At 39.0% G+C, this 17,075-nt stretch overlaps 1 protein-coding gene across 1 annotated transcript in view; it reads right to left on the bottom strand.

Annotated features, from left to right (window-relative positions):
* LOC126495123 (zinc finger protein 431-like) overlaps positions 1–17,064 on the bottom strand; it is a 32,344-nt gene extending 15,280 nt beyond the window's left edge. The window contains exons 1-3 of the mRNA XM_050132717.1: positions 10,300–17,064; positions 7,431–10,100; positions 6,469–6,584 (exon numbers count right to left, since the gene is read on the bottom strand). Of these exons, the coding sequence (XP_049988674.1) occupies positions 6,469–6,558 (90 nt within the window). The 5' untranslated portion in view covers positions 6,559–6,584; positions 7,431–10,100; positions 10,300–17,064. The remainder of the gene's footprint in view (positions 1–6,468; positions 6,585–7,430; positions 10,101–10,299) is intronic.
* Positions 17,065–17,075: the final 11 nt, after the last annotated feature.

The raw sequence follows: 17,075 nt of genomic DNA, 5'->3' as shown, positions 1-17,075 counted from the left end.
GAGAAGGGGAGTATGGGGGGAACTTGGGGAAATGGGATGATTGGGATAAAGGAAGGTTGGATAGTGGAGCAGGGATTCACATATCTTAATTAAGGGAGCCATCTTAGGGTTGGCAAGAGAATTGAACCTAGAGTGGCTCCCAGGAGCCCAAGGCGATGTCCCCAGTTAGTCCCTTGGGAAGCTGAGGATAGGGAACCTGAAATGACCCTTTCCTATAGCAATACTGACGAATATCTTCCATATCATCATAGAACCTTCATCTGGTGATGGATGGAGATAGAGACAGAGACCCACACTGGAGCACTGGACTGAGCTCCCAAGGTCCCAATGAGGAGCAGGAGGGAGAACATGAGCAAGGAAGTCAGGACCACGAGGGGTGCACCCACCCACTGAGACAGTAGGGCTGATCTATTGGGAGCTCACCAAGGTCAGCTGGACTGTGACTGAAAAAGCATGGGATAAAACCGGACTCTCTGAACATGGCGGACAATGAGGGCTGATGAGAAGCAAAGGACAATGGCACTGGGTTTTGATCCTACTTCATGTTCTGGCTTTGTGGGAGCCTAGCCAGTTTGGATGCTCATCTTCCTAGACCAGGATGAAGGGGGGAGGACCTTGGACTTTCCACAGGGCAGGGAACCCTGACTGCTCTTTGGACTGCAGAGAGAGGGAGAGAGGAGTGGGGGAGGGGGAGAGGAGTGGGAGGAGGTGTAGGGAAATGGGAGGCTGGGAGGAGGCGGAAATTTTTTTTCAATAAAAAATAAATAAATAAAAAGTAAAGTTTAAAGTAAAAAAAGAATCAAACAAAAATAAACAGCTGATGGAAATGAATGAATCTGTTTAAAATCTGAAGATAGAAATAGAAGCAATTTTAAAAATGCAAACTAAAGGAATTCTCAAAATAAAAATCTAGGAAATTGAACAGGACTTACAAAGGAAAGTTTTACCAATAGAATACAAGACAAGGAACAGAGAATTTCAGACTTTGAAGGTAGGAAAGAAGAAATAGATATACTGATAAAATGATAAATCCAAAAATTTCCTGAAACAAACATCCAATATATCTGGACCACTATGAATAGGGAAAAAAAAACTAAGAATAATAGAAACATTGAAGGAGATGAATCTGAACAGAAAGGCCCAGAAAAGATTTTTACAAATCTTAATATTCAAAACCTTACCAAACTAAAAGAATTGCACAGGAGAACACAGCCCACATAATTAACTGAGTAGGGCTCACAGAGTCTGAAAAAAGCATCATGAAACTTGCAGGAGTCTGCACCATATCTGGTTGCTTATATGTTATCATTGCATGGTTTGGTGTTCTTGTATGACTCCTAATAGTGGGCCTAGGAGTTCTTCCTGTGTCTTTTGCCTGCTCTTGGAACATTTTTCCTTCTACCACATTGCCTCATCCATTCCTGATAAGAAGGAATGTGCTAAGTCTTACTGTAACTTGTCATGAAGGCTTTACTTGTATCCTGGGATATCTCCTCTTTTCTGGAGGAAAATGGTGGAGGAGTGAATCTGGTGGAGAGATGGAGAGGATTTGAGAGAGGGCATCCTCCATTTCGAACATATTGTATGACAAGAATAATTTTTTAAAAAGAAGGAAACGTTCATAGGGAGAGGGAATATTAGACCGAGGCAAGAATAAAACTCAGCAGGGCAACCAAATCTGGTAGCTATGTCTCAGACAGGTGGGCTTCATTCTCAACGGTCTTAGACAATCTAGTCATGGGTTGTAATGGGTACAACATGGGTTATCTCCCCAAATTTGGCTTCTAAGTTTTGATAGAGACCACCACACTTGGACCAGAGTTACAGCAGATTCTGTATGAAGCTGCTTATTTCCTGCCTATGCTTCACCACATTTGAAAGTACCTAGTCTCTTTTTCTCCATGAAACTGGCTTTTCACTTCTTTTTGTACCACTTGTTTCTTTTCCTCTGTCGACATGAATGAGTCGTTAGTAATAAACACCCAACAGAATCAATACTTTGTCTATGACATCAGCCAATTACTTTTTAATTTTGCCTTACTCAATTTCCCAGGGAATGAATAAAGTAGAAATGATTTGGGGACAAAATATTATACAAATGACCCCAGCAAAACTTTCAAGGATTATGTTTTTCACTGAAATCCTGTGACCTCAAGCTCCACTGTCTGCATTACTTTCAACAATCACATATTCCTAGTACTACAAGAAAAGCCAATTATGCCCAATGTGCAGCTTTCTTTGGCTTTTGCTATCTAAAGACCTAAACCCTTCCACAAGCCTCCAAAAGACAACTTTCACATTCAACCAGCTACAAAATCACTTTTGGCTTACCACATTTCGATCTGGCTTACTTATTTCTAGCTATGATAAAATTCTCCAACAAAAAGCATCTCAGGTAATGAACAAGTTTATTTGGCAGATATTACCAGAACACATCCCACAATTGTGGGAACTTAGGACAAAAACTCAAGCTAAGAGCTAAAGGCCAAACCACAGGGTAACATTGTATACTGGCTTTCTCTTTTGCTACCACATAAACGGCTAGATCTCTTATCCATCTCAGGCCCACTTAGTCACTTAGTTAGGAGATTGAAACATCAGTGGATGAACCAACCCATACTAATCATTCCTCAACACAATTTTTCAACAAATAGTAATTACCAGTTCTGATCTGGGCAAAGCCTCAAGCCTCAACCGATGTTCCCTCAGGTGATTCTAGGCTAAATTATGTTTACAGTTGAAGCTAATTATGATGAAGACAATAATATATGAGAAGATGTTAAAAGTAGAAAAATCAATTTATTAACCATATTCATCACTAAAGCAGCAAAAATTCAAACATTAAGATAGAAGCAACAGAAAAACATGTATGTAAAAAAAATGGGAAAAAGCAAGCCTCTGATCAAGAAGAGAACAACAAAACCTGTCTTTCCACAGAAAGTTTTCAAACCAACAAAAACATCATGGATCTAATAACATAATAGAGAAAATTTTCTGAATAAAAATGGTGAAGATACATCATTTTTCCAGAGAAACAACATATACTTACATAAAAGTAATGAAATCAACAACATATAAGGCACCACTGGCAAAACAAGACACAAAGACAGACCTACAAATTTATAGCATGGTACCTTAAACAAGAGCAACAAGTTTCTAAACAAAATTAAACCACAAGAAATCACGCCAGCACTCATCCTGTGGACTCCAGTTCTGTGCTTTGACAATAATAGAAAATGGGTTGGATGAGTACACATGTTCCATGAAAACTGAGGAGATTTGCTTAAAGCTTTCTGATGCTTTAACTCTGTAGAAAATAGTTTCAATTACTAAAAGAATATCATTGCCTTATAATAAAGAACATTATACCTGTTCAGATCACATAAACAACACTGTGCTTCCTAAGACAGATGATATGATGATTACCTGTATGTCTGCAGAGTAAGGAAATGAGAACTTTTCCAATCAAATAAAAAATAAGTTTTAAAAAAAGAGTACATACACCTAAAGCAACTTGTTATGCTCTAATTGCTTTATGAGTCACAAGAACTTTCTAAAGTAAATATATTCCCACATTTATACATTTGAGAAAATGTCTTCCATGTGTTTATAGATGACCTACAAGAAAACAAGTGTCGCATCCTCTGGAAATGGAGTTGCAGGTGATTATGAGCTTTCCAACTTAAATATTGCAATATAATAAGGCCTAAGAATTTCAAGTCACTGAAAAACACTTAAAACTTAGACTGGCAAGAGCTGAGCAAAACTTCAACTACATACCTCTGGTTTCCCTATGGGAAATATATTTTGCAAACTTATACAGCTACTATGGATGTCAAAATGACACTTCCTGCCAGGCATCTCCATTGTGGTAAAGAACCAATCAGAAGTTAGCTGGTGGGCATTGGATGTGCTTTACTGATAATGGTGGAATGTTGCAACTGATATCCCGTGCCCCCATGACCTCCAAGTATAGCAACTTTCAGGATATGCAGCTGACCAATTCTCAGGACAAATTCTCGAGACCTGGAGGTGTGCCAATCCTGAGACTGTTACTGTGCAACTAGCAGACACCCAGATGAACCCCTTCCTCTAACCCCACTATATGCTCTGCCCCACTGCAGCTTTGGGCTTTCTCTTACTTCACCAGATGTGTTGCAAGGACAGAGGACTGGAATTAACTTGTAATTAAAATGATTCTTTGCTTTTACATCAGATGTGGTCTCTTGGTGGTTTGGAGGGTTTAGGCCCTGGGTGCAACATGTAGAAATTAAAGAAACACAAACTTCATACCTTTTAAAAAATTAACTCAAACTGACCCTTAAACTATTGTTTCTGTCCCTCCAGCTACAATATTTCTTAAAAAGATAGAAGCCTACGTTCTAGCGTTCTCTGCAGATGGAGGTGATAGATCTCTTGCTCTGACTCTGCAGCCCCGTATTACACCTTGTGGAAGAAGTTAATGCAGCCCCACTGATGCCCAGCTCCAAAACAACCTAGAAGAATAATTTAAAATCTGATCCTGCCACATGGATTAAGGCACAAGATTTGGATTCTGACCTATCTACCTTTCCAGCACCATGCACACCTGAGAAATCTCTGCAGATCTGATTCTTTTTGTTCCCTGGAATAAAACTTCAGTGAATCACACCACTGTGACTGGTCATTAAGAGCAGGAACTGGTCTCATTTTTCTTCTCATTGACTTGTCAAGACCCAGTCTGGAAGGAGTTGCAGAACTGTATTCCTATAAAAGCCTTGGTTGATCAGGCCGAACAGTGTTTAATTTTTGAATAGATGTCACCTGGTGTTATACTGTCCATCTGGCAGAACTATGCTTTTTCAAGAAGAAAACTGGAACTTTATGGCACACCAGGTCTTAAGGTTGGCAGTCATCCTGTAATGCTCCCTTGAGTAGCTTGTTAGAGGCTGCTCTTTGATATGTAGATGAGGCAAATGCCTGGTTGTAAACTAGGGGAGGTTTCTGTGAAAGGTTTGAAATTAAAAGTCTGCTAAATTCTGATAAACAAAAGTGTATTCTAGCATCCTAATTTATAACAGGCCTGATTACCATATAGCAATCTTTTGGGTGTTTTAAAGGCAATCGCCCCTCAGCTAAATTCTACTTGGTGAAAGCCATAGGCTAGCATCTGATTGTGGAGACTATCCCAGTATTCCTCCTGTGCTTTGTGAAACCAAAATCTTTCTGTCATTTATTGTTCTTTTGAAGGGAACCACATTTTCCTATGTCCAATTGAATCTCTACAGTGGTTTCCTGGAGGTAGGGTTTCTGAAAAAGACTCCAGAGAGGTCTCAACTTTGTTTGCTGTTCAGATCACACAGGGTTCACTTTTGAAAAACTGAGACTTTGCTCCCACTCCTGAAAACATTCTTTGTTTGTTTGTTTTTTCGAGACAGGGTTTCTCTGTGGTTTTGGAGCCTGTCCTGGAACTAGTTCTTGTAGACCAGGCTGGTCTCGAACTCACAGAGATCCACCTGCCTCTGCCTCCCAAGTGCTGGGATTAAAGGCGTGCGCCACCACCATCCGGCCTGAAAACATTCTTATTTAGTTGGTTGGGCTGCGGTGTCTAATTGTTTTAGTAGTTTCCTAGGTGGCTTAGCAGCCCAATTTAAGACCTAACTGGACCCTAAGCATCCATTTTACTCTCCACAAGTCTAAAGACCTTCTAAAAATTTTCTAAAATCTTCTAAAGATTTTTATTAAAAACAATGTGTATTCTAGTATCCTAATCTTTAACAGGTCTGATTACCATACACAAATCTTTTGGGTGTTTAAAAGGCAATCATCCCGCCTTTAATTCCAGTATTCGGGAGGCAGGGGCAGGTGGATCTCTGTGAGTTCAAGGCCAGCCTGGTCTACAGAGCGAGTGCCAGGACAGACTCCAAAGCTACAGAGAAACCCTGTCTCGAAAAACCAAAATAAATAAATAAATATATAAAATAAAATAAAAGGCAATCATCCCTCAGCTAAATTCTACTTTGTGAAACTTACTATTTCTTAAGCATTAGTAATCCTTTATATTACCAATTCAGCTCTTCTTCATCACGGCATAGAAGCGGAGTGCTACCAAACACGAGATGCCCTTTAAAACCTCCACAAAATTAATAGTAAATGGATCTTTCATATAAAGGAAAAATGCACAGTGCTGAACATCTAAAAGATACTGGAGAAACGAAGCCTCTTCGAGTTTGGCAACCTGCGCCAAAATCAGGTTGATATTGCCTAAAAAGATGTTTCTACACAGAGCTCCCTGCTCTCAAGGTTCTGAGTAGTTTCAGGACACGGAGCAAAGTTTTTCAGAGGCCTGTCCTATTTAGGGAAATGCAATGATTGCATGGGACCTCACAGGATAGGGAATCTGGAGGCAGGTTTCCACCCACATCTGGGGAGGACACACCACACTGCCTGCTGAACCTCCCCATCTGGGGACTGCAACTTCTCACTCACCACGTCGTGGTTTCCGGGCTTGCCCAAGCTCTCCACTCCAATCCCTGTAGCAGTATCTGCAGCACAGCACAAACACTGGTAACAGCTCATCTTCAAAGACAAACCTGAAAATGGCACTGGGAAAGTATCTACGTCACTTATGACTGGCGAGTCACCGGAGTCCCTGATTGGCTAGCAAGGCCTGATTGACAAGAGCGCCTCCCATAGGTTTAGACTGTACTTAAAGACAAAGCACAATTGTTAGTGGCCCCGCTTTCCAAGCCAGACAAAGACTTTTTCTAGGTCAGCAGAGGAGTGCATTTCAATAGCACTTTACTTTGGATCCAGTAGCAGGTCCTACTATCTTCCTGTAGGCACTTCCTTTGCCTCCTGGACACTGTGTGGCTAACAATATTGCACAGCCCACTCTACATTTTGGGTGGAATGATTTCCTGTCACAGAGGTAGAAGGATGCCCAGAATATCAACATTAAAAGAAAGATTTAAGGACACAAAAGGGGAGGTTTGTTCTGAGGTTTCATGCTGAGTTAAGACAAACTGAAGTTACTCTTTTCTGGGTTTCCACAGGGACTTCAGACAACCAGGAAAGAAAAGGAGGAACCAGATCTCAAACAAAATCATAGGCCTTTCTCCAATCAGAAGGCTGAATGATGGTTCCAATGCTAGGAGTTTTATTCCTGAAATTCAGAGCAAACACTTGGCAAATGAATATTAATAAAAACAGTAATCTTCACAGAAACCTGAATACTTAGCAAATAATGGAGATGGGAAGAATGCGTTTATGATCACTATTGTTAGACAGCAAATCTTATTGAAAAAATAAACAAACAAAAAAATCAACTGAATTTCAAGGTTCTCCACATGAAGAGGACAGAAATAATGATCTCTCCATGTATGTAGAATGTGAATTTATTAGAATATCTTACAAGCTGTGGTCAAGGTAGTCCAACAATGGCTACCTACCAATGGAAATTCGAAGAGTTCAGTAGTTGCTTAGTCTATGATCCTGGATGTCTCAGCTGGTCTTCAGTATATGGCAAAATTCCAAAGAAATAGGCTTTAATAATAGTAAGGGAATGATCTTGTAGCCAGAGATAATGCAAACAGGCAAAGAGAGAGATCTTCCTTCTTCAATATCTTTAATATATGCCGGCTGCTACCAGAAGATGCAGTTCAGATTGCAGGTGGATCTTATTCTTTTTTCCCTGTTTTTTTTGAAACAGGGTTTATCTGTGTAGCCCTGGAACTCATAATAGGTGAGTGTATAATAGGTGTAATGGATTAAGTAAAAATGCTGCAGATCGCTGGTGGTTGCAGTGGCAAAAATGCTACAGGTCCCCAGTGGCAGGCAGAGAGTGATGTGGGCAGGCAGCTGCAGTGGGTTCTGAGAGTAACAAGTTCCCGGTAGGGAAGGCACAGTTCCCTGAGTGGCTGCAGCAGCCTATGAGGAGATATAGACTTATGGGCACTTCTTAATTGTTGAGCCATCTATCTATCCCTCTTTTATTTGAAATGTATTTCTATAAATTGTTAATTAAAAATATTACATGATATTCCCCTTTTATCTCTTCAGTCCATCTATTTCTCCCTTTCCAACTTCTTCCATGTTAAGTATGGGTGAATACATATACTGAAATACACAAATATAACTTGCTGTATCCATTTTGTTGAATATGTAAATATATGGATAATGGTCTCAGCAGGCTGAATTGGATAAAGAGTTGGGGAGTTTATCCTTGCCTGAGGCTAATTATCTCAAAGGGAGAAGAATTCTACTCTTTAACCAGCATCAGATGGCTGACTCTGATTAGGTTGGCTTATACATGAAAGAAAATCAAGTATATAAAACAGGGTGGCAAATACTTTAGGAGTTATGTGCTCTGAAGATTCTTTCAGAGCATCCATCTTCCACTCTAAGTTTATATAGACTCGCATTACAATCTGTAACTCTGGTAAATAGGATTCATACACCCTCTCTGGGCCTCTCTGGTCACCATAAGAAGAAGAGACTTGCAAGATAAAACTTGATATTCAAGCTCTGGGTGATAGTGCATTCTCTCTCTCTCTCTCTCTCTCTCTCTCTCTCTCTCTCTCTTTATATATATATATATATATATATATATTCTACAATATTCTGTGTGTATGTCTATAGGCCAGAAGAGGGCACCAGACGTCATTACAGATGGTTGTGAGCCACCATGTTGTTGCCTGGAAATGAACTCAGGACCTTTGGAAGAGCAGGCAATGCTCTTAACCACTGAGCCATCTCTCTAGTCCAGCTAGTGCATTCTTTTAGTACCAGTTATCTGGACACAGAGTGTAGCATGAATAATAAACACACAGGGGTTCGACCTGATCATCAGAAAAACAAAACAGCCAAGCTACTAGAGAGTTTTACCTTTGTGAAATATTCAGACTGAAAGAGAGTGAGTTCCTCTTTCATCCTGCTTCATGTTCCTCTCTAACACTGGGAGAAAGGTGTGCACCACCACCACCCAGGCTCTATGACTAATAAGTGTGGCTGCTGTGATTAAAGTAGAGTGCTACAACTGCCTAGTCTGTATGGCTGAATAGTGTGGCTGTTTTGTGTTCTGATCTTCAGGCAAGCTCTAGAAAATAAAATACAAATGAAATATCACTATATTTCCACTTTTTTGTGTCAATAGGTGGCATACACCATCACCACCTGGCCTCTTGCTAACTAGGGTCGCTGCTGGAATGAAAGTTTTGTGCCACCACTGCATTGGCTGTTTTATATTCTGATTTTCAGGCAAGATTTATTCATTAAAATACATACGATATATCACTAAAGCAGAGGCAGAAAGGTCAGTGGGAGTACTAAAGCCTTGCTAAATTGTCTATATACACACACACACAAACATACACGCACACGCACCCACCCATAGAAAACTGAATAACGTACAAGAAAAGGATCCTTGGAGAGTAGGGACAGGACAATACAATAACTCTCAAAGTAAATTTAAGTGTCTGCCATTGGTGCCCTAAGATTCATTTTCAAAAATAAAAAAGCCTAAGCATGTGACAAGCCATTATTCCCAGCTTGTGGGAGAGACTGAACATTTGACATTGGTCCACCACCTAACAGTCTGATATAAATTGTCCATCATACTCTGGGTGTTATTGGACCCATAACATAAGACATGCACAGCAACAATCAGTTATCAAATGGAAGTGGTATATAAGAGATCAGGCTCAACCAGTTTCTGAAGGCACAAGCAAGCTATATGAAGAAGTTGTCCAAATACATAGGGTTTCTACACCCATTACATTGCTTCTGATGTCAAGCATGCACCCATAGTCTCTTGGGGTGTTTCTTATGATTGGTTGACTGAGGAGGAGAAGACAAGAGCCTGGTTTAATGATGATGGTTCTGTATGTCATTTAGGTCCAAAAGTGGACAGGTGTCGCATTTCAATACTTCTGAAGCAACCTTGTAAGAAACTGATAAAGGGGAATCTTCACATTGGGCAGAGGTTCAGGCAGTACACGTCATCATGCAGATTCTTTGGATGGAGAAAGAGCATTTGTATCAGCTTGCCCATGAAAGTTACCTTTCATATCTTCTAGACCATTGAGAATGATTTTCAATATTATGATCTTCCCAAGTGTATCCTAAAATATAATATCAGAAAATATATGTAATATTGAAAATTATGTAAAATTTTAGTTACTCTCTTCCCTGAACCTTAGAATCATGCCTGATTTATTCAATCAATGGTTCTCCTTTCTTAATCACAATTAGATAAGAACATCAATAAACAATGAATTGTTGTCCCCCTATTTTGAATCATAAGAGGAAATTCAGTCTTACCTATAATAGTGAGATTCCCGTAGGTCTCCAGCATAACATCTTTGTAGAGATTCTTCTGGGAAGGATTCAGCAAAGTCCATTCTTCCCACGTAAAATCAATATGCACATCATCATAGGTCACTGCATTCTAAAATTTCCAATATACATGTACAATAGAAAGCATGATGATGACAACATTGTAAATGTATAATTCTTTGACAGTATACGCATATAATTTTGCGGCTGACCCCCAATTATTCCATACCATAGATATTTTAATTCAGTCACCAAGTAACTTTTGAAGGAAACTAAATAGGATAATGTCCACCTCTATCATTTCTATACCCCTGAATGGAATATCACCTGCAAGAAAAATGCCTATAAACAAACATAGAGAGACAAGTAAACAGATCAGAAGTACAGAGAACACATAGGAAAAATTGAATGAACAATTAATTACTGAATACAAAAATGAAGAACAAGAAGGGTAAAGACTCATGCCTTTAATTCCAGCACTCAGAAGGCAGAGGCCTCCAATTTAAATGCTGTACAAGTTTATTAATCATGTCCAGGACAGTCAGGATTAAATATTAAGAACCTATTATCTATGCAAAACCAGCAAAAACCAAAACAAAAAACAAACAAAAATTCACAGAAAAATACATAGGTGTTGGGTGAAACTCCTATGAAGCATTATGCATTAACTCCCGCTCTGTATTCATCTTCCAGAAACCTGAAGTATGCTAATTTAAACTATAACATAAAAAGCTTAACTAAAGGAACTGTGTATTTAAGTTAAAAAGTTATATATAAATGTTGATACCAAGTAATCAACACAGGGCAGGAAAGAGGGCTAAAAAGGAGAACTCGCTGGCTTGCATATAGGTGTGTTCAATTGTCTGTACTGAAAAGGGAATCACAACTATATATTAGAACAAGCTCTGGTTTTCTGGGATCATGTTTTGACCTCTGTGAGAATCAGGTACCCACACGGTGCATGTGTATATATATATATATATACAGGAAAATTCTCATATACAATAAAGAAATTTCCATTTTATAATTTTAGCTCCTATGTCGAAAATAGGTGTTCATAGGTTTGTGTGTTAATATCAGTATTAATCTGACCACACTGAACCTGATAGAAGATTAAGTGGGAAGTAGACTGCAACACATGTACACAGAAGACCACTTCCTATGTAGAACCCCAGTAGCACAGACAATAAGAGCAACAATGAATAAATGGGACTTCCTGAAACTGAGAAGATTCTGTAATGCAAAGGACACTGTCATTAAGACAAAAAGGCAACCTACTGATTGGGAGAAGATCTTCACCAACCCCGCATCAGACAAAGGTCTGATCTCCAAAATATATAAAGAACTCAACAAACTAGACATTAAGACTCTAATTAACCCAATTAAAAAATGGGTTTTTAATTCTAAACTGAACATAGAATTCTCAACAGAAGAAGTTCAAATGGCCAAAAGACACTTAAGGTCATACTCAACCTTTTTAGCGATCAGGGAAATCCAAAACAAAACAAATCTGAGATACCATCATACACTTGTCAGAATAGCTAAAATCAAAAACACCAATGATAGCCTATGCTGGAAAGGATGTAGAGTAAGGGGAACACTCATCCATTTCTGGTGGGAATGCAAACTTGTGCAACCACTTTGGAAATCAGTGTGGTGGTTCCTCAGGAAACTGGGAGTCAACCTACCTCAGGACCAAGCAATTCCATTCTTGGGAATACACCCAAGAGATGCCCAATCACACTACAAAAGCATTTGTTTAACTATGTTCATAGCGGCACTATTTGTAATAGCCAGAATCCGGAAACAACTTAGGTGCCCCTCAATAGAAGAATGGATAAAGAAGGTGTGGCACATATACACTTTAGAGTTTTACTCAGCAGTAAAAAAACAACGAAATCTTGAATGTTGCATGCAAATGGTTGGAAACAGAAAACACTTTACTGAGTGAGATAACCCAGACCCCAAAAGATGAATATGGTATGTACTCACTCATAAGTGGATTCTAGCCATAAATAAAGGACATTGAGCCTATAATTCGTGATTCTAGAGAAGCTAAATAAGAAGGTGAACCCAAAGAATAACATATAGTTATCCTCCTGGATATTGGAAGTAGACAAGATTGCCAGGCAAAAGTTCAGAGCACGAGGATGGGGGTGGGGTAGGAGGAAGGGGAGATGGGGAGAGAGAAGAGAGAAGGGGAGGATGGGGAGAGCTTGGGAGAATGGGAAGGTTGAGATAGAGGAAGGGTGGATATGAGAGCAGGGAAGTAGATATCTTACTTAAGGGAAACATTTTAGGGTTGGCAAGAGACTTGACTCTAGAGGGGTTCCCAGGTGTCCAAGGAGATGTCCACAGCTTGTTTCTTGTGCAGCAGAGGAGAGGGCACCTGAACTGGCTTTATCCTATTGCCACACTGATGAATATCTTGCATATCACCATAGAACCTTCATCTGGTGATGCATGGAGATAGAGACAGAGACCCACATTGGAGCACTGGACTGAGCTCCCAAGGTCCAAATGAGGAGCAGAATGAGGGAGAACATGAGCAAGGAAGTCAGGACCACGAGTGTTGCTCCCACTCACTGAGACAGTGGGGCTGATCTAATGGGAGCTCACCAAGTCCAGATGGACTGGGACTAATGGAGCATGTGATCAAACCGGACTCTCTGAATGTGGCTGACAATGAGGGGTGACAGAGAAGCCAAGGACAATGGCACTGGGTTTTGATTCTACAGCATGGGCTCGCCTTGTGGGAGCCTAGTCTGTTTGGATGCTCACCTTCCTAGACCTGGATGGAGGGGTCAGGACCTTGGACTTCCCACAGGGCAGCACACCCAGACTTCTCTTAGGACTGGAGAGGGGGGGAGGGAGAGGGGAGAGTGGGAAGGAAATGGGAGGAGGGGAGGAGATAGAAATTTTTAATAAAGAAAAAAAGAAAGAATATGTAAAGATGTTTCTGCCTTACAAAAGAAGCCCTTGAGTAGCGGGCACATGAAAATTTTAACCATAAAAAGTCTGCAAGCAGCACAAGAATCAGATTTCCAGAAATATAAAAGGAGAATGTAGTTCCTGAAGCACACTTTCTACATGGCTGCAAGCTTAGTGGTTAGTTTTCACGAACAGAGAAGCAGGAAGAGACTGCAGTCAAAGTTACCAGTGGGGCTCAATGCTGCACAGTAGTTTAAAGGCTTATGTTTTCAAAAAGGCAAAATGAGGGGGCTGGAGAGATGGCTCAGAAGTTAAGAGCATTGGCTGCTCTTCCAGAGGTCCTGAGTTCAATTCCCAGCAACCACCTCTACTGAGATCTAGCGCCCTCCTCTGGCGTGCGGTCATATATTGAGGCAGAATGTTGTATACATAATAAATAAATAAATCTTCTTTTAAAAAGGCAAAATGATATTCAGTTAAACAGGTTCAGATTGAAAAAAACCCGTAAAATATTTCCAGTGTATTTTACAATTTGCATAGGCTTTAAAAAGCAAAGACAAGGTTTTCTCTGTGGCTTTGGAGCCTGTCCTGGAACTAGCTCTGTCTCGAAAAAACAAAAAACAAAACAAAACAAAACAAACAAACAAAAAAAAGCAAAGACAATAGGTACAGACATTTATAGAAATAGATTTAAAAAATAGTAACGTCTTTAAAAAGATAATCACACTAATAGAAATTTTAAAAGTCATGTAATGATGGGAAATACACAAGGAGTCAAGATCCTGTATTGTATTGTGTTGACTCTGACCTTTTTGATGGCTGATGGGCACCAGATAGCTGGTGGAAGACATGGTATTATAAACAGCACTACAAAATTGAAACAATTTAGGTATTTTGGGTTATCATTTTGTTACTATTGTTTTTATTGAGCTTTACAATTTTCTCCCCTCCCCTCCTTTCTACTCCTCACTCCTACTCTCCCCGGTGACCCTCACACTCCTGATTTACTCAGAAATCTTGTCTTTTCCACGACCTTATGTAGATTCATGTATGTCTTTCTTAGGGACTTCTGTTGTCTAGTTTATCCAGGGTTGTAGATTCTAGGCTGGATTTTCTTTGCTTTATGACTAAGAACCACTTTTGAGTGAATACATATTATATTTGTCTTTCTGGGTCTGGGTTACCACACTCAATATGTTTTTTCTAGATCCATCCATTTGCCTGCAAATTTCAAGATGCCATTAAAATTTACCTTTGTGTAGTACTCCATTGTTTAAAAGTATCACATTTTCTTCATCTATTCTTTGGTTAAGGGGCATCTAGGTTTGTTGGTGGAAGCATTTAGTTGGTTCCCAGATGCTCAGCACCAAATTAAACACTCAGAAACAATATTATTTGAAATACTGCTTGACCAATATCTTAAGTGTATTTTTAGCTTACTCTAATCTCTTAAATTAACCAATTTTTATTATTTTTTATTCTACCATAAGGGTCATGATCTATCAGCATGCTTTTAGGTGGTGGCTTACATCTTCCTCCTCTGGTGGCTCCATGGTGTCTTTCTGACTCCACTTTTTTTCTCACAGCATTTAGTTTAGTTTTCCCCCGTCTAGCTCTATTCTGTTAAGCTATTGGCCAAAACAACTTCTTTATTCATTAACCAATAAAAGTAGCACATATACAAAAGCTCTTCCCACACCATAGGTTTTTTCCAGGTTCTGGCTATTACAAATAATGCTGCTATAAACAGAGTTGAGCACATGTTCTTGTCATATACTTGAATGTCATTTGGTTATATACTCAACAGCGATATTGCTGGGTCTTGGGGTAAATTGTTTCCTAATTAACTGAGAAACCACCATACTGATTTCCAAAGCAATTGTACAAGTTTACAAGACCACCAATGGAGGACTGTTGTCCTCATCCCACATCCTTTCCAGCATAAGCTTTCATCAGAGTTTTTGTTCTTCACCATTCTGACAGGTGTAAGATCGAATCTCAGAGCTGTTTTGATTTGCATTTCTCTGATAGTTAAGCATGCTGAGCACTTGCTTATGTGTCCCGCAGCCCTTTGAGATTCATCTGCTCAGAGTTTTCTGTTTAGGAGTGTAGCCGATTTTTGTTAGATGATTTGGTCTTTTGTTGTTACATTATTTTAATTTTAAAATATGAGTCAAATGTATCTGTTAAATGGATATAAAAATATTTTTGAGAATAGATTTTGCCTTTGTTTCCATAGCAAACTAAATTCTATGGATTTTTTTTTTTTAAGGAATGACATTGATCAGGTTTAATCAGGGAAGACCTCCTGAATATTGACAAGTGATGACTATCAATAAAGATTATAGATGCTCTCCCAACTACTTGGACATTATCTCAAATTTTCTCAGGGAACCCTAAAGATGTCTTCACCCCTATTTATCAAGAAGTAATCCAGAGAACATGACACCCACATTTCCAGCAGATGAAATATGATAGGCTTTGGATTTTGGTAAGCTATAGATACCTGTATTTTGGTATTTAAGTTATTTTATTATAGTGCATATATATTTTTATTATTATTTAAGGTATGGTATCTATAAAACACATTTAAAAGTATAAGATAAGGTTCAAGTTTTTGAAAGCTACTATTATAAACTAGGATAATCTGGAAACTCAAATTAGTAGTTAAATGATGTGGGAAGGTCATTTGTCTATCTGTTGCTTTCATTGGATAATTAATAAAGAATAAATTGGTATGATAGGTGAGAACATAGGTGAGTGGAGTAAACAGAACATAATGCTGGGAAGAAGGGAAGTTGGCCAGATGCCATGCCTCTCCTCTCTGGGCCAGATGCCATGGATCCAGCCATCAGGTCAGACATGCTGAATCTTGCCCGGTAAGCCACCACCTTGTGGTGCTACATACATTAATAGAAATGGGTTAATCAAGATATGAGAGTTAGACAAGAAGAGGCTAGAACTAATGGGCCAGGTGTGTTGTTATTTTGGGTATAAAGCTAGCTGTGCGGGAGCCTAGCAGCCCACAGCTCCTTCTACAATTAAACACTTATAACAATAAAATATAATGTTAGGAATATTTCCAGAGTCCTACCAAGATATATTTAGATAGACAAAAGGTTTCCAAACACTTAAAAGATGTACAGAATATGTTATTTTCTTGCTTAAAAATGATGGGTATTGAAGAAACTCCACTTTCATTCTGGCAAGCCTAATCACTGGGTGAGGAAAAAAAAAACTGCTACTACTTTGGGCTGCTCAACAGTGTTCTGTGCAGATTTTATATGTAGGACCAATAGGAAAGTGATTGCTGAACATTTTCAAAACAAGTCAGAACAATGCTCTGTGATTTCTGCTTCACAGAAGAGATGGCCAGGCATTTTGCAGGATTCAGAGAAAAGTAATTGATTGAGCCTGGCCACTACAAGGAAAGTCCTTCAAATTCCCCACTTCTGAGAAAAGTATTTCTGTATTTTGAAAATGGATGGTTTAATGTTGGAAAAGAACTTTGGTTGAATGTTCAGGTAGCTCAGTGTCTCTGTTAGGGAATATTAATTGCATCTCGGGTCTAGGATGTAGGTAAAGACTAAATAATTAGAGTTTCACTTTACTTTAGGTATGATAGCAAGTAAGCAAAGTGTCAAACTTTGCAGTCACTAAAATGGGATGGATCATGGAGTGTTTTCTCTGAAATTGAAAAATACAAATGGACTGAACATTGTAAATGTAATTCTTACTTGGTAACTGCTTTTATTGTACAGTTTTAGTAAGGTAAAGTGAAAATATTTCATTTTTATTTTTTATTTTTTTATTTTATTTTATTTTTATTT

This window comes from Alexandromys fortis, unplaced genomic scaffold (genome assembly GCF_014885135.2).
Source record: "Alexandromys fortis isolate MF-2015 unplaced genomic scaffold, M_Fortis_MF-2015_v1.1 scaffold_409, whole genome shotgun sequence".
NCBI lineage: Eukaryota > Metazoa > Chordata > Mammalia > Rodentia > Cricetidae > Alexandromys > Alexandromys fortis.
Note: the sequence above shows the minus strand (reverse complement) of the source record. Positions and strands in the feature narration are given on the sequence as shown.